The sequence below is a fragment of the Suricata suricatta genome, chromosome 9, assembly GCF_006229205.1.
Source record: "Suricata suricatta isolate VVHF042 chromosome 9, meerkat_22Aug2017_6uvM2_HiC, whole genome shotgun sequence".
Classification (NCBI taxonomy): domain Eukaryota; kingdom Metazoa; phylum Chordata; class Mammalia; order Carnivora; family Herpestidae; genus Suricata; species Suricata suricatta.
In genome coordinates, this window is record NC_043708.1 from 40243930 (window position 1) to 40269405 (window position 25476).

At 36.7% G+C, this 25476-nt stretch overlaps 1 protein-coding gene and 1 long non-coding RNA gene across 5 annotated transcripts in view; one reads left to right on the top strand and one right to left on the bottom strand.

The window, feature by feature from the left end:
- The window catches only part of LOC115303023, a 28496-nt gene extending 14045 nt beyond the window's left edge, over positions 1-14451 (top strand). The window contains exons 4-5 of one of the 3 annotated variants that reach the window (XR_003913771.1): positions 4383-4584; positions 14345-14451. This is a non-coding gene — a long non-coding RNA (uncharacterized LOC115303023). Of the gene's footprint in view, positions 1-4382; positions 4634-9142; positions 9180-14344 lie in introns of those variants that run through there. The other 2 variants (XR_003913769.1, XR_003913770.1) reach the window with 2 other exon arrangements.
- PSMA3 (proteasome subunit alpha 3) lies at positions 5784-25466 on the bottom strand. Of its 2 annotated transcripts, none has more exons than XM_029953080.1 (11): positions 25342-25466; positions 21572-21654; positions 19088-19211; positions 15905-16006; positions 15754-15827; positions 13000-13072; positions 11530-11595; positions 9453-9499; positions 7656-7723; positions 6353-6417; positions 5784-5947 (listed from the first exon to the last, which is right to left on the bottom strand). In XM_029953080.1, the coding sequence occupies exons 1-11, from the start codon at positions 25360-25362 to the stop codon at positions 5903-5905; spliced, it is 768 nt and encodes a 255-aa protein (XP_029808940.1). In that variant the 5' UTR covers positions 25363-25466; the 3' UTR covers positions 5784-5902. The 2 variants fall into 2 exon arrangements, with proteins under 2 accessions (XP_029808940.1, XP_029808941.1); XM_029953081.1 differs by lacking the exon at positions 25342-25466 and adding an exon at positions 24045-24068.
- Positions 25467-25476: the final 10 nt, after the last annotated feature.

Genomic DNA, 25476 nt, shown 5'->3' on the forward strand with positions numbered 1-25476 from the left:
GTTCAAAATACAAATCCTGGGCCTCACTTCAGACCTTCAAATCTATGGAGGATTCTTAGGCATGTGTTCTTTGAACCAGATGGAGGAACTGTTATGTACTACATGCATTCCCACTAGCTTCTGTTCCTCATAATCTTCTATCAGTTAGCCTTTTTACTTTGTTTCCATTATTGGCATCTCAGAAGTTTTTTCCTAGTAATTATTGCCATCCATAGTTTTTCTCCTAAATTCTCTGATCAGAGAGTTCATCCACCAGATTTCCAGGAAACTGTCCCAGATTCTCTTTCTTGTTTGTTAGAAATTATCTTCTTCCCCCTTTCCAAACCACACATTTGTAGTTCAATAGATATATACAGTATATGTTACTCATACTAAAACATGCATACGTATTCTAATATAATTATCCTTTCCCCCCCTTTCAAAAGTTCATATTATAGCACATCTCTTTTAACGAAAGACCTATATTAGTACTCATTTTTGCTACCAAAAGTCAGAAAAGACTAACAAGAAAGGTTATTTTTGGAGTTTGGGAATGCGCAAAAATTTTTCAGTTAATGGTAATTTCTTCACTTTATGCCATTTTGGCTTATAAAAGGTTTTGTAGGATCCCTCTACTTCAACCTGTACCTCGCTAATGATTTTTAAATGTGTTTTTCCTACCAGGAAAAGAATTCTAATTTGACATTTTATATTTAATCTTTCTGGCAGTATGATAAACACTAGTCCTCCAAATGTTTGCATTCAACCTTGTTACCATTTGGTCGCTGCTCACCTAGACCAGTCCCATCTCCTAACGGTGAGGGGTTATCCTCTTTGTACCTATAATTCTTGCACAGCGTTTCTCTTTCTAGAAGTTATCCGTATTTTCTTGGTGCTGCTTTAAAAATAATTCTCTCATCGTACATTAGTCTTAAAGCCTTGTTGGGTTTTCCTGGTTAAAAGTTTTTAGTAATTCCCTCTCCCACATTTATTATATAGTTGAATTCCTTTAATTTTAAATGAGTTTTCCTAAAATGCTATTTTGTGTTTCCACATAGTAAAAATTAAGTAAAAGTTCAAATCCTACACTTCAAACACAAACTCAAGCTATATAAAGACTCTTACTCCCCAACAACATTTATGCATTAACTGTAGTACACCAGTGTTCACTTTTTAAAGTTGGTGTTTAGGAGTAGAGATACATATAAATCTGATAGATCCCTCATGAAGGGTGGGATAATTTAAGAAGGAATATTAGGGGTTTTTGTAATGTGAATGGTCTGTTCAAACCTTTTGTCCATTTTTTAAAACTGGGTTTTCTTAATTGTTGAATTTTGAGAGTTCTTTATACATTCTAAATACACATCTCTTGTCAGATACCTGTTTGCCGATACTTTCCCTTACGTGTGTTTTTTCATTCTCTTAGTATTGTTAGGAGAGCAGCTTTTAATTTGGGTGAAATGGAGTTGGTCAGTTTTCATTTATGCCTCATTGGAATGGTATCTAAGAACTCTGTTTTTAAACCAGTTTCTGAGTTGTCTTTCTAGAAAGTTTTAGTTGAGGTACATTTTGGTTATATGGCCACCTTGACTTACGCATCTGGTACAAGGCAGGACTTGGTTTTCTGGTGTGTTTTTGCATTTAGATGTCCAGTTGTTCCAGCACCACGTGTGAAAAAAAACACCGTCCTTCACTGACTTGCCTTTTGACTTATGTCAGTTGACCATATCTGTGAGTCTCTTTTAAGATTCCATTCTGTTCCATTAATAATGTCTACTCCATTGAACTTTCTAGTAAGCCTTCAGATCAGGTGGTGTTGGCCTTGTCTTCTACCTTATTCAAAATTGCTTTGGCTATTCTAATTCCTTTTCCTATATAGATTTTATCAGTCACTTTATTTCCTACCACTCCCCCAAAAAAGGCCTCTTGCAAATATGATTGGGTTTTACATTGAATCTATAAATCAGGGTAGGGAGAACTGACAATACTGAGTGTTCTGATCAGTGTATGTAGTTCGCTCAGTGTCACCAATGTTTTATAATTTTCAACATAAACTCTTACACAAATGAAAGTTTATACCTAAGTATTCCTGTTTTTGGTGCCATTTTAAATGGTACATAATCCTTATTTTATAGATGAGGAAATGAAGTAACTTGCCCAAGGTGGTATAATTATTAACTGACAATGCTGCTTTGAAACCTACATTGGCTTATCAACTGCTGTCCTGGTTTTAGTTACAATGTTATTAGTTTTCTTATTCTGAAGCTGTTGTGATTAGTGGTAGCAGAGAGGAAGCTCTTTTATAAAGAAAAATCCCATTACACTGCTTCTGTATAAAAAAAAAAATTAATCCAGAGAGTTTATGTATTTTCTGAGTTTAGGTTTTCCAGATCTTTCCAAATCATAAACCATGCTCATCTTAATTTTAGAAATCACTGATGGATACAGTTGTGATCCAGTGTTTTTAAATAGTATGCTTTATCCTGCAGTTAACTATTACGAATTACTTGTTTTTTAAGTATGTACCTTTAGATCAGATTAATAGTTGTTCAGTAAATGCTAGTTAAATCTAAACAGGTAATTTTTGACGTACCCATTGTTTCTAATGTTATATAATGTTATGCAGAAAAATTTGATGTTGTAGGTAAACTTTATTTTTTTTTAATTTTGTTTTTATTTATTATTGAGACAGAGAGAAACAGAGCATGAGTGGGGTAGGGGCAAAGAGAGAGGGAGACACAGAATCTGAAGCAGGCTCCACGCTCTGAGCTGTCAGCACAGAGCCTGATGCAGGGCTCGAACCCATGAACCATGAGATCATGACCCGAGCCAAAGTCAACTGAGCCAGCCACACACCCCATGAAGGTAAACTTTAAATAAACCTGTACTTTCTATAGGGATACACAACTATAATCTTTTAATAAAATTCAAATGCTACATACAAAATGTACCCTTAGCATTTGAATGTGTACTTGTTGCTGCCCACACCCAGTGGAGATACAAAGACAGGATTTCTTTTTTTTTTTTTTTAATTTTTGTAATGTATTTTATTTTGCGTGACAGAGAGTGAGCGGGGGAGGGGCACAGAGAGAAGGAGACACAGAATATGAAGCAGGCTCCAGGCTCCGAGCTGAGCTGTCAGCACAGAGCCTGATGCAGGGCTCGAACTCACAGTCTGTGAGATCATGACCTGAGCCGAAGTCGGATGCTTAGCCAACTGAACCACCCAGGGGCCCCCCAAAGACAGGATTTCTTGAACATTTCCCATGGGCTGGGATGGTGAGAAGGTACACTTAATTTATGAAAGTGTGAACACCATAATAGATGCATACACAAGAGCAGTGTAGAATGAAAGCTTTACTTGGTTGAGGATAGGAGTAGCTACAGTCATACTCATTTATTTCGGATTCTTTTTTAAAAAAGAAAATAGTTTGACAACTTTTATGGGACACATATAAAAGGGCCGAGAGGAAGAAATCTGACAGTCACTTTAGAAGGCTTTCTTTGGCAGGTGGTGGAAGTCCTTAGGAAAACCACTAATAGCCTCTGCATGGCAAATACAGTGTGGACATTAAGTAGAGTGCAGGAAAGTAAAATAAAATAGGTCTGGGTTCCATTTCCAGAAGTAAGGAATTAGAGAAACAATATTTGTTCTACATAAGACTTGATTTTTTTAATTAAAGGATAGTTAATCTTATTGTATCGTCTTGTACTTACAGTGTAACAGCTGATGATAATCACGTTCTTAAAACTTTTTATTTTATTTAAATCCAAGTTAACATATACTGTAATAATGATTTCAGGAGTATATTTAGTGATACATCATTTACATATAACACCCAGTGCTCATCCCAACAAGTGCCCTACTGAATGTCCAGTACCCCTCCACCAAACCTGTGTGTTCTCTGTATTTAAGAATCTTAACATTTGCCTAACTCTGTTTTTGTCTTATTTTTCCTTCCCTTCCCCTATGATCATTTGTTGTGGTTCTTAAAATCTGCATAGGAGTTAAATCATGTGTTTCTTTCTCTGACTTATTTCTCTCAGCATAATATACTCTAGTTCCATCCACATTGTTGCAAATGGCAAGATTTCATTCTTTTTGATCGCCAAGGAATACTCTATACATACACACACACCCCAGATCTTTATCCATTCATCAGTCGGTGTCGCCAGTTGGACTCTTTCTATAATTTGGCTGTTGTTGGCAGTGCTGCTATAAATATAAACATTGGGGTGTGTGTGCCCAAGACTTGATTTTCATTTGTGGATTTTCTCTGGTTTAATGGCATTTGGGTAAGTGGGTATTTTTATAAAATGAGAAAAAAATTAATTTATAATCTTAATTTGATAAGTAAAACATATTGATGACCTACAACTGATTTTTCTGATTCATTTTTCAGGTCCCTTTATGAATGATGGAAATAGAAGCAAATGGATAGTCTTAATCAGATAAGTGCTTTAATAGTCTAAATATATTTTTTGTCATCTCTAAAATTGAATTCTTTAGAACATTTTGTAATCTCTATAGACTAAAACTTTATTCTTTAAAACATTTTTGATTTCTCTTTTCAGGTGCCAGTTTCAAGTTTTACAGTGAATAAGGTACTGGATGTTTTCCTGAAAATAAATTTGCAGTCTTATCAAAGTAAAATGTACCAGCTTTTTTCCCACCTCAGAGGCTAATCATGTTTCAGTGGTAGTTACAAAGTGCCTCCCACAGTTGAACCTGGATTATTAATCCTATATACAATATGTATGAAAGTCAACTGCCTCATACTAGCTCAAGTAGGTGTATCTGCTTATGCAGTGTTAAGAGTTATCTGATGCTATGGCATTATAGTTTTTAGGTGCTTCCCTGTTCCAATTTAGGTTTATTTAGAACCAGTGTCTATTCTTTTAAAGGGCTATTTTAGCTATACCAATGTTTAAGCTCTTTATGCCCAACATGAGGCTTGAGCACCACTAGCCCTGAGATCCAGAGTCACATGCTCTTCCACCTGAACCCAGGTGCCCCTATACTGGTGTGCATTCACAGCACAAAGAATAAAATGCAGCAGGTAATTTTATATAAAAGCAGTGGTAATGATAGAATAGTTTTGAGTTATTTGTATAGTAGTTAGCTATTCATGTCTAATGATTTGCTATTTGAACTACACAGATGTTCAAAGTCCAACAGTGCCCTCCTCCTAAATTCCAATGAGTAGATGACCTTCTTAGGAAAGCTGAGAGTTGGGAGTGATACTGGCATGAACCCAGTAATGCGAGTGTAGACCTGGCATACGTGGCCTGAGATACAAACTGTTTCTTCCTGCTTTGAGTACTACTGTTTAGGTGTGACAGTGTTTCTTACCGGCCTCAGTACTGATTATTTTCTAACTTCTTATTTAGCATAAAATATGGGCACTTCTACTAAACTTTACAGATCAAGAAATTTTTGAAGTGACAGAATAGGGACTCTGTGGATCCTTAAGTCCACTCCTCACCACAATGAACGGGGAAAAAATTTTAACTTCAAGGTTAACGGTGGCTGCTGGCCAATAATCATTTTACTGCTAAATACAAAACTAAATACAAATAATACCGAGTTGGTAGGGACTTACTACACAAAAGCCCAGCGATAAATGATCTTTAGATTCTAGGTGAGTGATGAAATGGAACTTTGAATTAACAATTCCAAAGTTTTTTTGTGGTATTTTAATTTAAGGAATTTTTTTCAGTGAACCTAAACCTACATTTTAATCCCAAACAAAATAAATATGTACTTAATGACTCCCACCAATTTTGTCACACAGGTATCAAACTTCAATTGTTATAAGACAAAAATTTAATGAAAATTGGTCAGTGGGTATATAATAATCCATGGGGCTAAAGAGTTACATGGGACTGTTTTAGAAATTTAAAATAGATGCTGAAGCAAGTGTTACATATTATCATCATCTGATTCATCTTCTTCCTTCAGTGATTCCTGTTAAGAGAAAAACAGTGCTTAAAAACCAATTTTTAATATTGTTATAACAGCTGAATCTATTTAATCTAAAGCACGTCACTGAAAAATGAACAGACTTAGAATAACATGCCCAAGCAAAGAAAAGGATAATTACATTTGTCTTGGTCTAACAGTCAATTAATTAATTATATTCTTGATAGAACACATGGAATGAAAGCATTGAATGTCCTGAAAAACCCTTACATTTTCACATGCAAAATTTCTGGAACCAGGGCAACCATATCCCCATTGAGGATAACCTAGAAAATTTTGGTCCTTAGTTCAGTTCACCTCAGGTATTATTTGATAGAAATCAACCAAGTTCCTTTATTACTTAACACTTACTTTCATACCCACTGCCAGTTTTCACATGCTGCAGCTTACCTTAGCATATTTCTCTGCCTCTTCCCTTATGTCTTTTGGAACAATTTCATGTCTTCCTTTAGTTACTGCAAATTAAGCCATATATTTAAATGAATTAGAAATGAGGACTACATTGTGATTTGCAATACAATATATCCAGTCCATCTGAAGTTAATGTTCTATGAGTAACACCGGATCCTCTGGCTCAGAACTTTTTTTTAAGCACACACGTGTGTGGGTAGAGGGACAGAAGAGGAGAGAGAAATGAACTGCAAGCAGGCTCCACTCTCAGTTTGGAGCCCAGTGCAGGGCTCAATCCCACAATCCTGGGATCATGACCTGAGCCCAAACCAAAAGTCAGACACTCAACCAAGCCACTCAGGCACCCTTGGATACCTCTTTGCATTTCCTCCATGCAAGACTAAATTTGTTCAAAGTTTCCTCTTAATGGAAATGAACAAATTATGCAATGATTTATCCTGATGTTAAGGTAAATCCTAAACATTCATTAAAGTGCAACATGATTAATTTTTAAAGAGCTAGCCTTGAAGCCCCCGTCCATGGTTCCCACTGCTAGCAAGCCAAAAAAAAAAAAGTGATTTCTCAGAAATGGATGCTTCAAAAAAGTAAGCCAATCACACTTTCACAACTTTAGTCAATTAAGCAGAACTTCCCCTTCAAAAATACTACATACTAAATTTGTTCTGGCTTTATTTTTATTAGGCAGAGTGGTCAGCACGCTGGCAAAATATCTATTGCACTTGAACTTATTCGTATTTCATGACTCAGCAATTCCACTCTTACATATTTCCCACAGCAATGCTACAGATGTGTACCAAAAGAATTACACAAGACATCCACAGCAGCACTACTCATTATAGTTTTTAAAAAACCCACTGGAAAGAGCCCAGCAGGAGAGGAAATGAATAATTTGTGATATAGAACACTACAACGAGGCAAATGAACAAATATTGTATACAATACACATCATTTACAACAAATGGAATATTGAAGGAAAAATCAGGGATAAATGAATATATAAATTTTTAGAAAATTGAACAACAGGTAAAACTGCCTATGGGAAAAGGTAGAGGACTATGAATTCAAAGAGGCCTAAGGGGTGATCTGGGGAGCTGGTCTGTTTGTTGACCAGAGAGCACAGTGGTTACATAAGTATATACATGTTGTAATAATTCTTTTGTTATTTGTGTGCTTTTCTAGATGTATGTCATTACCTATGTTTAAAATTAGAAAAAAAGCACCCCATGGTAAATTAGATTTAGTACAGATGACTTAGAGCAAATAATGTACAAAAATAACTTACTTTCACCAACCCAGCTTAGCTCTAGTTCAAAAGCTTTATCTTTAACTTCATCATGTACTATGTAAATTCTAGAACACAAAAGGGTTTAAAATTAACATTTGGTCATCTACAAGGATACACCCAGTCAGCACAAATTAGAACATCCATCCCTAATACAAATATTTATAAAATTATAGACACACTATAATCTGTATTTATAAATACTTATAGAAAAGACAGTAAATCACACAAGAATTGATAACACATTACAAAGGAGCTAATTATAACTTTACTACCCAAATTATTTATTTCAATACTGTTCTAGAGACAACTCAAAAGGAACACAGATTCAAATGGGAAAACACCATCGTTCCTTTACCTTTTCAGGATATTTGTTTATTCCTTTCATTAAGTGATTATTTTTTAAACTAACATAGTTTGCAGTTATTACTGGTTCCTTCAGTCTGAATATTGGCACGTATCTTTTTAAACCTCCATTTTATAAGCACTGTAATGCCCCTTACCCTGGCTTCCAAACTGTAATACATAACAAATCACAGCACACTAGGAGGCACTGTCATACAGCATTATTAACATAAAGCATCACATCAAAGCTTTCTTTACCTTTTCCAGCATCTTCACACACTTTACTGTGGAGGATATTTTTAAAGCCTTGCTATATGTTAGAAAGCATCTTAATTTTCTAGACTAAGTAAAAGATACATAGTGCTCCATTTTATTAAATATTAATGAGATGACTTTCTTATATGGAACATCTACTGTTACACCTAAACAAAAAGGTATGGAAAAGGCTGTTTTCCAGAAACATTTATCAGAGAAAGAATAGGAGTTTATCACATTTAAACTGTACAGTTCAGTAAGTATTCTTTATTTTCTAGGCAGTTCTCAGTGTTCCTCATGTTATTAATTGATCATCACAGAATGGGTTCTGCTTCTTAACAACTGGAAAGGGGGAGGGTCTCTTGGTAAAAGGGAGGAGGAAAGCAGATTATGTGGCAGTTGGAACAGTGGTAACAATTAGGACAATATTAGAAAACACTTCAATATTTTATTATAGCTATCAGTTTAAAAGGGATTAAAGATATCATTTAAATATATAATAGAGCCTCTAGGATTTTTTTCCTTGCATGTATTATTAATTATAAAACCTGAGGCACTTGCACAAACTGCTGACGAGACCATGCTGATGTAGTTCTAATGTGGAGTAGAAGAGCTGCGAATTCTCTGTGATACTATGTTTATTACTTTTAAGTGTAAAAAGCTGGCTGCAAAACTAGCATTTTACTGCATTTTCTGAAATACCGTCTGCTTTCATTCTTTGAACTAGAAGAAACATGAATTTTGAAGCATGCCACTCAGGACTTTGATGTGACTTATTGGAGTCACAAAAGCATTCTACTCTATGTACCTGTAATAAGAACCACATCAGGACTTCTTAAAGCTTTTTAAATGTATTGAAATATTGGGTTTTTTTGGTTTGTTTTTAGAGACAGAGGAAGCGCCCAACTGGGTAAGGGGCAGAGAAAGAGACTATAAGGCAGCTCCATGCCCAGCGTGGACCCCAAAGCAAGGCTCAGTCTCACAACCCTGAGATTACGACCTGAACTGAAATCAAGAGTCAGAAACCACCCAGGTGCACCTGTTCTTCTCATCTTCTTAAACTTTTATGATTAACATATCTTACCCAAGGAAACATTGTATATAAATAATTTTCAAACAAAACAGACCTCTAGAATTAATGTATAAGGTAAGATCAAATGAAATATTTCTGTCAATGTAATAAAAATTTCAACTTACATTTTTGCAACTTCTTTAACAACATCACGACAGGTCATTTCTTTCATCTATAGAAAATAAAATATTAAGTTATAAGCCAGAGGAACTTTCCACTTCTGTAACTCTTTTCAGATTCTTCGCACAAATTTTGTCAGTACTCCTGCTTTGAACTGGAGTCTCGGACATAAAACCAAAACCATAATATACTGAATGTAAGAATACCAACCTTATTAGGAAATACCAACCTAACAGGTGGGACTAGCTCCCAAAGCAACTGACAGGTACTCTTCAAAAAATGAGTACTGGGAGAAGGTGAAGACTAAAGTGTGAGCCTTAATTATACCATGGTTTGAGAAAGTTACAAAATGAAACATTACTGAGGTAGTTTGATTACAAACGAGTATCTGATACTATCTTAGGTGTATTAATGTTATCCTACAGAGATGAACGCTGAAGCGTTTAAGGATACAGTGTCCTGTCTGTACCTGTTTCAAACAGTTCAGAAAATAACGAAAACAAATGGGTAAAAATATTAGAAAATAACTGTTCAATCTAGATGGAAAGATTTGTTGCACTATTTATCTTTTCTGATGTTTACATTACCTGTCTCTTCATAATAAAGACAAACATAAGTAAATGTGGAAAAGCACAATTCAGGTGACAATTATATCTTTACATATATTCATGAAATTTTTGTGTTGTAACATAATATTCTTGATAAATAACATCAGAAGAACAAGCCAGAGCAATGATGTAGATCACAGGTTAGCAAACTCCTTTATAAAGAGCCAAATAGTAAGTATTTTAGACTTTATGGTACATACTGTCTTTGGTCTCTGTTCCAACTATTAAACTCTATTGTAGTGTGAAAGCAGCCAGTGGCTGAACATGACTATGTTTCAGTAAAACTTTAGAAAGCAGACAGTGTGCCATAGTTCGCTGACCCCTTATTTTCGAGGATGATGTCATTAAGTATACACATTCCTCAAAGTGATCATTCTTAGCTCGGATTTGTTGGTATTCCCATATCTTACTAGGACTTCACCTCAGAAAGACAGGATACATGACCAATCTGAATACTCTATTTTCAAATCTCCACATAACATTCAGGAGAGATGAAAGCAAGGAGGAAAAGAGAAGGTAAGAACTTAGCACCACTCCAGGAAGTGTGTGAAAGAAAGGACATGGTCTAAGAATCATGAGGTCTGTGCATATTCAACATACTCTATGACTCCAGCCAGTGCGTTTCACACAGAATTGAGTTAACCTAAATGACCTCTAAGGTCTTTTTGTCAATTTAACTAAAATACTGAATATAAATTAGACTTTTGTAGGCCTATAATTTGGCATAAAATTCTACGCACTCCGCTTTTCTGGAACCTGACCTGAAGTTGAATGGTTAAGTTTCCAGTTCAGAATATTAAATATATATGAAATTTTTTTCTGTCATTTACCAATATACTGATAAAATCCTGCCTTTAATGGAAGTTTCTGATAAATAATAGTGGATACTGTTTCAATATTAAGTTGATCATTCTGACTAAAAGGAAACCCAAGACATTTAAAAGAAAAACTTTTTTACACTAATCATTTATGACTCTTAGGGGATCAAAAAAATAGGTAGTTGTAACAGGTTGGGGTTTTATGCCTTATCTAGCTAGGAACAAAGGAAAGAGAAGCATCAGAACACAGACTCTAAGAAATGGTATAATAAAACACCAAGGTTCTCAACCTAAGACTCACAGAGCTCCACGAATGGGACCTCAAGGATTATGAAATTATATGAAAATTGACATTTGTATTTCTCTAGATTAAGGGGTTTATCATCAGCCATCAAAATTATACAGGGCTCCATGACACAACTCTGTAGGTATCCTGTATCTACATAGCACATACATCCTATATATTATTTCATATCTCTGTCATACCTTATATCTATACATAGATAGGACCAGCTTATTCAGCCTTTTACAGTCAGAAAAGTCTACTCAAAACAGCAAACCACACTCTGTGTAATCTTAAACGGTTTCATTTGTTGTGATAAAACTTCACTACATGAGGATAATATAGGAAAATTAATGCATTAAGTATGTATTACCTGAAGCTTTTCTATTTCGGTCTTTGCAGCTTGCCTGGCTTTGCCAATGGCACAACCCCAATAACCCTATTTAAAAGAACACATACCAAAAACTACATTATTTAATGAAATTGCTATAGTATTCTAAAATCAGTGACTACAACTGTTCCTATTTAAAAGTTAACAAAAGACTGCTAAATGACTTCAAAAGTGAACACGGAGAAATATAAACACATTCTAATTAACACCAAGGAGCTAAAAAAAAAAACCCTTAATTCTAGAATTATCTGGATTATTTGTATTAGAGTCATATACCAAGAAAAACATACACTTCATGAACTAGAAACATTTTTTAGAGGAGGAGTGGAAAAATTTTTAACGTAATGACACAAAGAAGCTGAAGTAATTGCTCAGTTCAATACTCTAAACCTTCAATTTTTATACTGAAAGTTTCTTTAATTAAAGGATTCCCAAGGATACGTGTGTATCCTGACAAAATAGTTTTTTTATTAGTAAAACCATTAATACCTCAGAAGAGAAATAAGGTAATTAAAGATGCAAGAAGTCCCATTTAAAATCTTGTGAGTTTTTTTTGTTTGTTTTAAAGTTTATTTATGGACACTTGGGTGGCTCAGTGAGTTAAGCATCCGACTTCAGCTCAGGTCACGATTTTGCAGTTTGATGGTTCAAGCCCCAAATCAGGCTGGGCTCACTGCTGTCAGCGTGAAGCCCACTTTGGATCTTCTGTCCCCTTCTCTCTATCTTTGCCTCATTTGCATGCTCTCTCTCCAAAAAATAAATTTAGAAATTTTTTTTTAAGTTTTATTTATTTTTGAGACAGAGAACGAGTAGGGAAGGGGTAAAGAGAGAAGAGGGAATCCCAAGTAGGCTCTGCACCACCAGAACTCATGAATGGTAAGATCATGAGCTGATATCAAGAGTTGGACACTTAACTGGCTGAGCCACCCAGACTCCCCTAAAATCCCCTTTTTTTTAAAAAAAGGGAAGGTATTAGTATTAAAGACTTGCTAACATTTGTCACAATAAAGGAAAATCCCACATATTCAAATTTTTAGGTTCACTATGTAGTTTCTATAAACAGCATATTGGAAAGCCATAAATCAGGTCAACTGAGTGGCTTCAGTCAGTTAAGCCTTTGACCTTGGCTCAGGTCAGGATCTCACACTGAGTTTGAGCCCTGTGTAGGGCTCTGTGTTGACAGCTCAGAGCCTAGAGCCTGCTTCAGATTGTGTCTCTCTCTCTCTCTGCTCCTCTCCTGCTCACTCTCTCTCTCTCTCTAAAAAATAAACATTACAAAAATTTTAAAAAGCCATAAATCTTTCCTTTGCCTTACATCCACAGACTGTTATTAATGATAAATTGTTACTTTCCTTGAATTAATGTTAAACTTCATATAATCCAAATATATGGTTTACATGCTAATGAGATACCATTAAACTAGAAAAAAATTCATGATTCAAAATTACTCACATATGAAACTCCTGATGGGTCAATCATGTAGAGCTGTGCACCATCATTCACACTGTAAGACCCTAACATGAAACTGCATGAAAGTAAGGAAAGTTTAAACCATGGTTCTTAAAATACCATAAAAATACTTAAAATACAACAAAAACACAATTATACTTTCTAAGGTAAACTACTAAGTCCTAATAAGCACTTTGATGACATACTTTCAATAAAAATTAGTATATACTTGGAATTCTTCAAAATTTGTGTGGCTTTGCTTAGTATTAAACTTACTGATGAAACTTATCTGGGAAGACAGCAGTGTAGACAGAGTAATGACAGATGCAAAACTAAGGAGAAGACCCCATAGGTAAAGGCATAAACATGAAAAAGCAAAGCTAACAAAACTAATGGGAATATATTCAGTCTGCCTCAAACTCTTGTTCCACCCATCATTCTTTCTTGACTATTCCCCAATATTCCCAATATTATTTTTCTACAATAATCCAGACTGCTTTAATGTATTTTTATATGTGACAATTAAAATTAGGCTATTAAACAATGATATTGTGATTTTCTGAAATTGTGATTTAGTTTGCCTTAAAAGTAGAAAAGAAACCAGCCTCCTCTTAATGTATCATTTCATATAGACTACTACGACAGCCAGCTGACCCAATTCCCAGCCCTACAATCATTTCCTTCCATCTTCCAGGAGACTTCTCTCTCAGAATATGTAACTGATTCTCGTAACCCTTCAACGTTTCCTTGTATGGAACACAGACTTTTGTATGATCTTGCCCCTTCCTACATCTTCAAAATCCTTCCACACACCAAGTATACTCAGCTACCTCTACATTACCTGAAGTACCAGTCCCTCTGAATGAAATCAATATTCTCACCATTCAACCTACATTTCACATTCTTTTCCTTGCCGTTTCTTCATGGAAGTGGCCTTTCCCTATACACTATAGTCAGTGTGTATCTTCATATCACTTATAAATTTGTATCAATGATAACTTACTCATCTTTGTGTCTCCCCCCACATCTGACTCATACGTAGTATATGCTCAGTAAATATTTACTGAAAAGTTCTCTCCACCATTTTAACTCCCTTAAAAATAAATGACAAATTCAGAGTGCCATTCAAAGGTTAATAAAAGTGAAAGGTATTCCATGAAGTGTGAAAGCAAAGTGTTCAAGTGAGAAACTCAAGAACAACGAATAGAAAAATGTCCACAGGCCTAACTTATGGCTAGTAGAATAAAGGTCAGGTTTTCTCTAATCAGTAATTTAAATATGACTGATTATAAACAACTCAAAGGTAGGACTACAGCTAATAAACTTTCTTTCTACAACATTTTAACAGTGGAAGCAATCAGATGTTGTTGGGAGCCGCCTGAGTTTTGGCTGCCTCAGGCAAGGAGATATCGCTGTCCAGGGAGCAACCAAAAAACAAGATTTACATCTGGAGGCTAGGAGAGTGCATTTCCTGGTCCAGATTTTGGAGACTGTCCTACTGAGCCAGACGAAAAAAGCCAAGGTGAACAAAAGATCAAAACCACATTTAGGTTTATGCAGCGCTAATCTGGGCGCTTCTTTGATGCTGTGTCCGGAGTTTCAGTTTCGGTTTTCCCCTTTCTCTAATATTCATTTGACTCTGTTACCTGGCAACCAACCTGGGTCAGTTCCCCGCCCCAAACCCTATATAAGAGTGAATTTTTTTCTTAATAAAAGAAGAGGCTTGATCAGAAGTCGCTTGTCTGTCTTCACTCTCTGTGCTCCCCTTTCCTGCCCTTTCTCTCCCTCCCTCAGGATCAAGAACCAGCAAGGAATGTTTTACTATAATCAAACAGAACTGGGTTTTTTTTTCTTTTTAAGTTATAAACTAAACAAGTCTTTTTAGGAAAATCTAGAGTCATGACAGGTCTCTGAGCCCTATTTAAATATTTACATATATTCCAAGTCTCAATGCAACTGAATCTCAGCGCTTCCCCCCAGAATAAAAATATCAGCAGTTCATCTCAACAGAAATAAGAAATTGTGACTGATGAGAAATATGAAATGCAATTTTGTATGGACTCACTCTGGATTTCTAAAAATTCCTAATTAAGAGCACTGCACCTAACTGCTTAAAGTATATCAGATGGAAGGTAATAAGAAAACTGTGCAGTCAGTTTAGTTGGCTACCCTAATAATGACAACAGAGGTTATAGTTGAAATCAGTTTGTCGTTTCCTGAGAATGTTGGAATCTGATACCAAAGAGGTTTTTTTCTAGTTTTACTGAGAAATAATCAGCATGCAGCACTTTACAGTGTATAGAATGATAGTCTGATTTAAATGTATTGTGAAATGATTTCAACAGGTTTAGGAACATCCATCATCTCAAAGATACAATAAAAAGAAAAGAAACTTTCTCCTTGTGATGAAAATTCTTAAGAATGTGCTCTCAACAACGTCCCCACACACCACACAGCAGTGGTAGCTAGTTGCCGTAACGTACAGTACGTCCCTAGCGTTTATCTGAGAACCATTATACCTTTGACCACATTCCTCTAGAGACTTTATTATAATCAAATTAAAGTTATTACTATGAGTTCTGTGGTTTATCATCACTTTAAATTTGTAAAGTTTTTATTTTAATATACACTGTTTTATCACTGTCCTAATACTTCTTGGTCATAGCTCATACTTTTAAGGGTATAAAAGGCTAAGATACCAGGGCAAACAGATACCTATAGTCCAGGCCTGACTAAGTATCTCACAAAATTTCTTACCTGCAGCCAAAAGGCCTAACAGCACTGTAGAGTGTGTAAGCATGCACATACATGGCCACTCTGTCTGCAAGATGCTATGAGGGGGAAAGAAGAGCTGATCAGTAAATTTCTATTACTGTTCAAAAGGCTCCTCAACATATTATCAACTTACTTTTAATGGAATGTTATAGCCAAAATTAGATCTAAAGTTGGAAGCTTCTTCTCTTGCAATGTCTGCTAAAGATCGCGCATCTGCCAGCAAACCTGCTACCGCCTGAAAGAAAGTAGGTCCCAATTTAGTAAATAAATACTTTCCTGTCACAAAACAAGGAAAGTAGAGAGCTACTGTAGGCTCAGTTAATATTTAACAAGCATCACAATTAGAAATCATTTCGCTTAAAGGTCCTTATAAGGCACTCTGTCATTCTGATGGGATAAAAAAAAGAAGTATGGAATTATAATTCAGAAATTTACCAAGTGTGACTTGTTTTGTTCAATGATGATATTCACAAGAAATAGTTCTATAATTACTCCTCCATGTCTCCCAATTTACCAATTCACTATAAATAAGCAACAAAAAGAATAAAACTATTGATCTTGATCAGGACTGATGGATCTCTAAAGCAGTTCTATGTTCAAGTTACTAAAGGTTTGGGTCTAAAAGCTTTTTAGACCTCAAATCTTTTTCAGCTTATTGACTAATAAATTATAAGGACAAACCAAATCATGACAAACCACACATCTTCCAAGACTGGTTAACTCCAGTTACCAAACCCTGTGCTGAGGTATCTGCGGCACTGCAGTGATTCAGCTGTGCAACATGTGGACTTGGGGGGGACACAGATGTTGAAGTAGTTCAGTTTCAACATTAGATCATTCATACTCCTATTTTTAAAACTTTTTTAGTGTTTATTTTTAAGAGAGTTTAGAAATAGAATGCAAGTTGGGGAGGGACAGAGAGCGCGGGAGACACAGAATCTCAAGCAGGCTCCAGGCTCTCAGCTGGCAGCAGAGTTTGATGCGGGGCTCAAACTCTTGAGCCACAAGACCAGATCATGACCTGAGCTGAAGTTGGACACTTAATCCACTGAGCCACCCAGGCACCCCAAGACCATTCATAATCCGTTCAATGCCATCATACTGTTGGACACCTGGGTTGCTGTGATAAAAATAAGTATCGTACAAAAATCCATTGGAACAGGAAATTGGCGTGGGGAGGGGCAGCACATAATCTGATTCTAAAATTTAAGAAGTTGTGCAGTACATGTTAGTAATTGTTTTTCTTGGGGCACCTGAGCGGCTCAGTCCATTAGGTGTCCGACTTCAGCTCAGGTCATGATCTCTCAGTTGGGTTCAAGCCTCACACTGGACTCTCTGCCGAATGTTTGCTCAGAGCCTGGAGCCTCCTTCAGATTCTATTTCTCCTACTCTCTCTGACCCTCCCTGCTCATGCTCTGTCTCTCTCTCTCTCTCTCAATAAATAAATAAATAAATAAATGTTAATTGTTTTTCTTTAAAAATAAAAATATTTTTCTTGAAATGTGTGTGTATTTTTTTCTTTTACATGTATTAAGTCTGAAGGACATAACACTAAGTTGTTTGGACCTAAATTCATAATCAGAACCACTGGTAGTTCTTTTGGCATAAGTCGGCGAGAAAAATTACTGAAACACTTATACTAGGAACCAAGAAAGTCCAGGAATTGCCAGCTTAGAACATTTACAGAATTTAAAAGTGATATCAGAATAATAGCCTTTTTTCTACTGCTACCTACTAATAGTAGTAATGATGAAAATTCCTAAAACAGCACTCATTACATAATTTTCACATTACATAATTACATAAAATTTCACATAATTTTTAACCTTGTAACTGTTCCGAGGTAGGTATTACTACTGCCCTACTTTTGCAGGTGAGGAAACTGTTTAGAATAATTTTCCCATGGTCACCTAGCAAGTTTCACCTTTAAGAACTTTCTATTGCTTTGGACGAAGCTTACTGTGAAGTCTAATAATTCTCAAACCACTTGAAGATAACTGTGGAGATGAAACATTAATCCTTTATTGTCTCCAACCCTATTCAACATGTAATGTTTGCCAATTTCTAGCTATAAGGAATGCCATCAGTTTCCTAGCTTTAAATAACAAATGGGACACGTTTTAAAGTTCTAGGATAACGTTTTCCCACCAATAACGTACCTTTAAGCACACACCAATTTTTTCAAAATCTATCTACCGAAACTTTTTTCCTACTAAGTGAAAGTATAATTCACTAGTTCCTTCCTATCAGCTAGGTTACAATCTGGCAAGTTACATCAAAACACACCAGTTTCACATTGTGAGTCAACTATTCCCAAATTTTAAGAGTAAATTAATACCGAGGTCCAAAAGACAGCGGAAAAGCCATTACCAGTTTCTCTGGCATAATAACATGTTCAGAAAAAATGATCATTGAAGAAGCAAAAAAAAATCTGTAGCTTTACAGTTTACCAGCTATATTTTACACCTTCATTGGTGATCTACACTGCCAGGATCTCTTTTCTACACATACTTTTCACCCTTCTTGTGCTTGTTACACATCTCATTTAGAAATACCAAAGGTGCCAGCAGAATGAGTGGTCTATAGGATCTCACCCTGCAGAATAAACTCTGGAGGGACATGTGGACCAGGCAGACACAAGTTGTATCCCAGTTTATTTACCAGCTCTGTTTACTTGCACTGGGATGTCAGGCTTACACGAGGTAATTTATGTAAAGAGGTTCTAGCACAGTATCTAGCACACACATGTTCTCTTTTCTTCCTTGCCTGTTCAGTAACCAAGGTTAGAATCACTCCTTTGCTTTTTTTGCTTTTATAGTCTGACATCTATATAGGATGACTTCAGTATACACCAGTAATGTATTTATGGCTTCACTTGCAATTATGCAAAGGAGTGACTAAATAGAGCTGCAAGAAATAAAATACAGTATTTATTCCCTTCATTAAACATCCTTTCTTGGTGCTCCATTTTATTACAATATGAAGATATATGGAAAGCTAAAAATTCTATGCCTCTAAAGCATAAACCTTCATTGGTGATCTACACTGCACCAAGATCTCTTTTCTATACATACTTCCCAGCCTTTTCCCCTCCTCTTAGGGCAATTTTTCATATGTATCTCGCATCAGGTTATAAGAATGCTACTTTTAGACAGTGAACTGTTCATAAGTCAGTAACTCTCTGTGATTACTTCTGTGGCTGCTCTGTGATCTGTTTCTGCCTCACTGCTGAAGTAATGAGTTCTTATTCAGTTTACTACAGTTACTTCACAAGAAATGGACAAAGCAAAAATGAACATTTTTAAATGTGACCTACCATTCCAACATGCCGATCAACATTAAAAAGTCGTTTGTTGGAACCTTCTTCATAAAGTTTAGAAAGGACTAACTTTTCTACCCCAAAGACAACGCCATCTTTACATCTGATTCCAATAGCTGTACTGGAACAAGTAGGAAAAAAAATCAATTTTTTTAACTGAAAATAAAAGGAACTTCAGATACCTAAGTTTCAAAGAAAACATAAAAATAGGTAACATTTTTTTAAAGCATGCTAAATTTAAATTTAAAACAAATACACTGAAAACGAGAAAGAGGACAAGCTAAAGTGGGATAAATTAGGTCCATATAAATGAACATCATGACATAGCCAAAAAAATCTAGCATATCATGACATAAAGAGATTAATACTTGTGAGAAAAGATGCCAACAAAATAGTACAAAATGGCACAGTGTGACACATGATAATATACTGTAATAAATGTTAACTTAGCTCATGTCAATTAAAAGTGGCACATAAAAATGCACAGAAAAGACAGGCTATCTATATACAAACTAAAAAGTAAACAGCTACGTGGAAAGACTAGAGTTCTTTTCTTTTGCTCATTTGCTTTTTCTGCAACTGGTGTTCATGTTCTTTTACATACTTTTATGTACTTGTACAACAACTTGTACAACTGCTGAAAACAAAATGGATCTTAATCTCTTACGTAAAATGAGAAATTATAGCTACCACTTTAAGATGAAAATATATCATTAACTTTGTTCTTCTAATCCTTTTTAAAAAAAATTTTCATGTTTATTTTTGAGAGAGAGAGAGGGAGGGAGGGACAGAAAGAGAGGGAGACACAACGCTAAGCAGGCTCTAGGCTCTGAGCTGTCAGCAGAGCCCTACACAGGGCTTGAACTCACCAACAGCAACTTTACAACCTGAGCCGAAGCTGGGCCCTTAACCAACTGAGCCACCTAGGCAGCCCTTCTAATTCTTTAAATAAAAAGGAAATTCTGATGAGAAACTACCAGATAAATGAACAGAGCCATACACAAATTTCACAAAAAATTTCAGACATTCCTCTCCCATATCAGGTAACTTCAATGGCTCCCCTTTTGAGTTTAAACTCCTTTGGTCTAGCTTTCAAAAATCCTGAGAATACACAAAGCCCATCTAGATTATTAAACTTCTATTATAAATCCCACACACTACTGAATTCAACCTCACCATCACCCTTCAAACACCTTATGTTCATCTTTGCTTTTATATGGTACTAGCAAAAAGTATTTACATGTGGACTTTACTAAAATTCTGGAAACAGGGACACCTGGGTGGCTCAGTAGGTTAAGTATCTGACTCTTGATTTCAGCTCATGAGATAGAGCTCCACATCAGGCTCCACGCTGCCAGTGCAGATCCTGCTTTGGATGTTCTCTCCCTCTCTCTCTGCCCCTCCTCTGCTCTCTCTCTCAAAATAAATAAACTTAAAAAAATAAGAACAAAATAAAATTTTGGAAACACTTCCCTACTCTAATCCAAAAAATTTCATTATATAAATGAAAAAATTGGGCTCAAACACCAACACTATTGTTCACTAGGCAAAAAAAAAAAAAAAAAAAAAAAGTCTTTTAAGAGATATGAATGAGATTTTATTAAATAAGTTATTTTTAAAAAGTCTTTTAAGTCATCACAAAGCTGCTTTAGATTCCAAGATACAATGATCATGTAAGTATAACTGACTGCAAAATTTCTTCAATAAAGGACTCGTGAAATGTGTCAACAAGCTAATAGTTTAACCAAGTTATTACAGTGGTACCAAGGAATCATGTTGGGGCATTACTCTAAACAATAAAAGACCAAGTGAAGGAAGTGAGCCCACAAGAAAGATATCTTAGTGATCCTATACCTTTTGCAATGTGGCAAAAGAAAAAACTTTTAAAAAAATCCTGCTGGGCATGACTAACTGCATAGAACACTTAAAACACAAGGAAATAAAAGATAAAATGGCAGGGGCGCCTGGGTGGCTCAGTCGGTTAAGCCTCTGACTTCTGATTTCAGCTCAGATCATAATCTCATGATTCGTAGCCCTGTGTCAAGTTCAGCATAGAGCCTGCTTGGGATTCTCCCTCTTCCCTTCCCCCGCTGGTACTCTCACTCTCTCTCTAAAAATTTTTTAAAAAAGATAAAATGACAAAGCAACAAACCTAACAGCCAAGGAAACAATGCTATAAATCAAGAATTTTAAAAAGGAAAGTGGCAAAGATGATAACGAATTTGGTTTTATACACTACATTTGAGACATGATAGAATGTCTAAGTGGATAATCTTGGAACCAACTGGAAATGTAGGACTGAGGCTCATGGAAAGATCTGACTGAAAACGAGATCTAGAAATGACGAATAAATCAAGATTTTAGGGCACTTATTATTTTGTGCCAAAGTAACATAACAAAGCCTAAGTACTAAAAATATGGAAAATGAGATACATAATACTTGGTTTAAACACGCTAAATTTCAAGTACAATGTTTCTTACCTACTATTTTCCACAGCTTTCATAGCATATTCAACTTGAAAAACTCTTCCATCAGGAGAGAATGTAGAGGCTGACAGGTCATACTAGGAAGAAAAAGGCAACAATAAGCTTAAATTATGGATCTCTGGCAGTAATAACCTTACCATCTTTCTTTCCAAATGGCTTACACATCAGAAAGATAAAAGGAAGGAAGGAGTGTTAAATCTCAAAGATTTTGAAGAGGAAAAAGCAGCATGTCAGCAGCAAAAGCAGCTAAGAGAAAAGCTACTTTAAATTTCTGCTACTACCGGCGCCTGGGTGGCTCAGTCGGTTGAGTGTCTAACTTCATCTCAGGTCATGATCTCATGGTTCGTGGGTTCAAGCTCCACGCCAGGCTCTGTGCTAGCAGCTAGCTCAGAGCCTGGACCCTGCTTTGGATTCTGTGCCTCTGTCTCTCTCTGCCTCTCCCCTGTTCACGCTCTGTCTCTCTCAAAAACAAATAAATGTAAAAAAAAAAATTAATTAATTAAAAAAATAAATTTCTGCTACTGAAAAGCAACAGGTAAAAGTCCAAGGTAAAGCCAGATGTTTTCCACACAGAACACAACGCTCATTTTTGTACAAAATGGACATGCTCTGTGTTCCAGATCAGCACAATAAAATAAATAAAATAAATGTTTTGGATACCCAGTGCATATTAAAGTTATGTTTACATAATACTGTAGTCTACTCGGTGTGCAGCAGCATTATGTCTGAGCTGTTAGTGAGTGGTAATCACTGATCACAGATCATCATAAGTAATTTAGTAGTAATGAAAAAGTTTTGAAATATTGCAAGAATTACCAAAACGTGACATAGAGACATGAGGTGAACAAATGCTGTTGGAAAAAGGGCACCAACAGACTTGCTTGAAACACAGTTGCTACAAACCTTCAATTTGGGGGGCGGGGTGGAGGGGAGAACAATCTGTGAAGTGCAATAAAACAACGTATGCCTGTAGTCTGGTGTGGTAGAATAGAACAGGTTATTTCATTGCTGTGGCACTAACAAACTGAAAGACCTTAGGGAAAAAATATAGCATTTAAACATTTAATAAACATCTATTATATATAGTCACTATAAAGGATTACAAAGAATACTCATTTAAAAATTTTTTGTGTGTATTTATTTATTTTGAAAGAGAAAGAGGGAGACCGAGCAGTGGAGGGGCAGAGAGAAAGGGAGAGAATCCCAAGCAGGCTCTGAGCCGTCAGCACCGAGCCCCACAAGGGGCCTGCCTGAACTCACAAACTGTGACATCATGACCGTAAATGAAATTAGGGGTTGGAGCTTAACCTACTGAGCCACCCAGCAGGTGCCCCAACTCATTTTTTTTTTTTTAAAGAGAAAGAGCATTTGGTGGGGAGAGAGAGAGAGGGAAAGAAGGAAAGAGAGAATTTTAAGCAGAGCTCGACGCAGGGCATAAACCCACAACCCTGGGATCATGACCTGAGCTGAAATCAAGAGTTGGGTTGGGGGCTCAACCTACTAAGCCACCCTGGAGCCCCAGAAGATACTCATTCTTGAAGTCTTTCATTTTCAAATGAGACCAGGCACAAATGTAGGTGCTGGAAATACAGCAGTAAACTAGAAAAAGGATTATGAGGAAAGTAAGACAGGATAAAGAGACAATCTGAGAGCCTAGTACAGACTACCTGAACAGGGAAGATCTTGCTACAGCATATTTATATATAGCTATTTAGGTTCACCCAGACCTAAATGAGAAGTAACTAGCCATTTAGGATATGGAGGAGCCATCATGGCCTTTGGCATAAAAATCTCAGGGTAGAAATAAGGCTAGCACAATGTGGGAAAGACACAGGCCACTGTGTCTTGAGCACTAAGTGGCGGAAAGAATAAATCATATCAGATGCATGCAAAGACCAAACTATTGAGTCTCCTAGGCTGATTTAGGAAGTTTTTATCTTACTCTAAATGCAACAGGAAGTCACTGGAGTTGAAGCAGTGGTGGAGGGAGTGATAGAATCTAATTTTCAAAAAAGTTCTTCTGGAACACTAACTGTAGACAGAACAATAATAGAAACAGAGGTCAATATTCCAAAGGTGGTGGCTTAGACTAAAGGAAAAGAGATAAAAGAGTATTTTTGAGAGTAGAGTAAAAAAACAAAACAAAACAAAACCTTGCTAATGGATACGCTCTAGGAGTAAAGCAATTAAACTTGAGGGTGCCTGGGTGTCTCAATGATTGGTGTCCGACACTTGATTTCAGCTCAGGTCATGATCTTGAAGACTGTGAAATCGAGTCCTGCCTCAGGCTCTGTGTTATGTTTTTTGTTTTTTCTCTCCCTCTGCCTCTCAAAAACAAATAAACATTAAAAAGATAAAAATAAATTAACTTGAGTCATAGATTTTTTCACTTAAGCAACTAGAATGGGACCATTCAGGGAGCTTAAGATTGTAGGAGATGCAAAATGGCAATGGTAAGAGCGCTTACTTTGGACATTTAGTTTGAAATGCCTATTAATCAAGTGGAGAATGTCAAGGAGACAGGTCTTCATGTCTGGAGCTCTTGGAAGCAACAGTGGTGCTTGCTGAGTCTCAATTTCCTGATCTATTAAAACAAGAACCTAACTCCACTAGTGTAATACCAAAATACCTCATGTGTTTATATTTGTCAAGTATTTTTAAACGGCTTTCAGAAGGAAACAGTGTTAACTGAAGGTAATATTAAGGTAGTTGCAAAGTCAATTTGCTACAACACGCATAACCGAGCATCTACGAATCTAAAACTGTTATGACATAACTTAGCATCTCATAACCGAATGGATTAAACCTTTCCAATTATCAAACTAGGAAAACCAGTACCTGGGCTTAAGTATCAAAATCTTATGAACAGTGGGAACTGATGAAGTTAGACACCCATTAGTGAAGCCTCTAGTGCACACAACGATAAATACTTCCAAACAAAAACTGGATTTTCTATACGGAGAAATACATAAAAGGAATAAGCAAAAGACCGCACAGGTGCAGTACGACAGCAAAGTAGTAAACTGAACGAGTTAACAAATCCAAAAATCCTCAATCTGTTAACAGAAGCGGTTAAGTCTCTAGCTCATGATGTAAATGTTTACCGTACCGACACCTCAAAGTGACGTTAAGTCATTCTTACAGGAAAAGCTGGGACAAAGGAGAATCTTTTGTACAGGGTTCTTCAGATTTCACTTTTGAGACAATGTTTCTATCAACTGTGCCCAGACAGAGGTCCCAGCGATTCCCGCAAAGCGGACGGTCAAGAACACTCGAAGGCAGGACGGGGAAGGCCCAGTGAGTCAGCAGCCCCCTGGGACCTGCAAAGGCTGTCCACGGAAAGCTGCGTCTCAGACCCTGCATTTCAGACCTTGCAATTTCTGGCCGCCTGGCCTCGGTGGTTCTCCAGAAGCTACCTGTCTCCCAAACGCTTCACACCCTATTTCAGGCTCCACGAGTTTCCACTTTCGGTTTCCCTAAGCGGCCAAAGAAAGTGACTCAGCAATCCAAAGCGGCTCCCAATCACACTGCTCGCCGCCACGCCGGCTACACCTACGCTGAAAAGCTTCAGGTCACGGTCACCCCAAATGAGGGCCTACACGTTAGCAGGAAAGAATGCCGGTCACCAGACAACTGAAAGCGGTCCACCTGGCCGAAGGGGGTGCCGGCGCGCGCCGAGGCGGCCCGCCCCACGCGGTGTGTCCGAGCTCCCTTCAACGCTAAGCTGCGGGCTAGTCCATTAGGCCACGAGACTGCAAACTCACCCCAGTCCCGATCGAGCTCATCGTGCAGAAACCTCCGGGACGCGCAGGGCTTCAAGGCCTAAAGCGCTCCCCCAATACCGCAGCCCGCAGACTAACAACAGGCTCCCTCATTGGCTGCTCTTTCAACCAATAGCC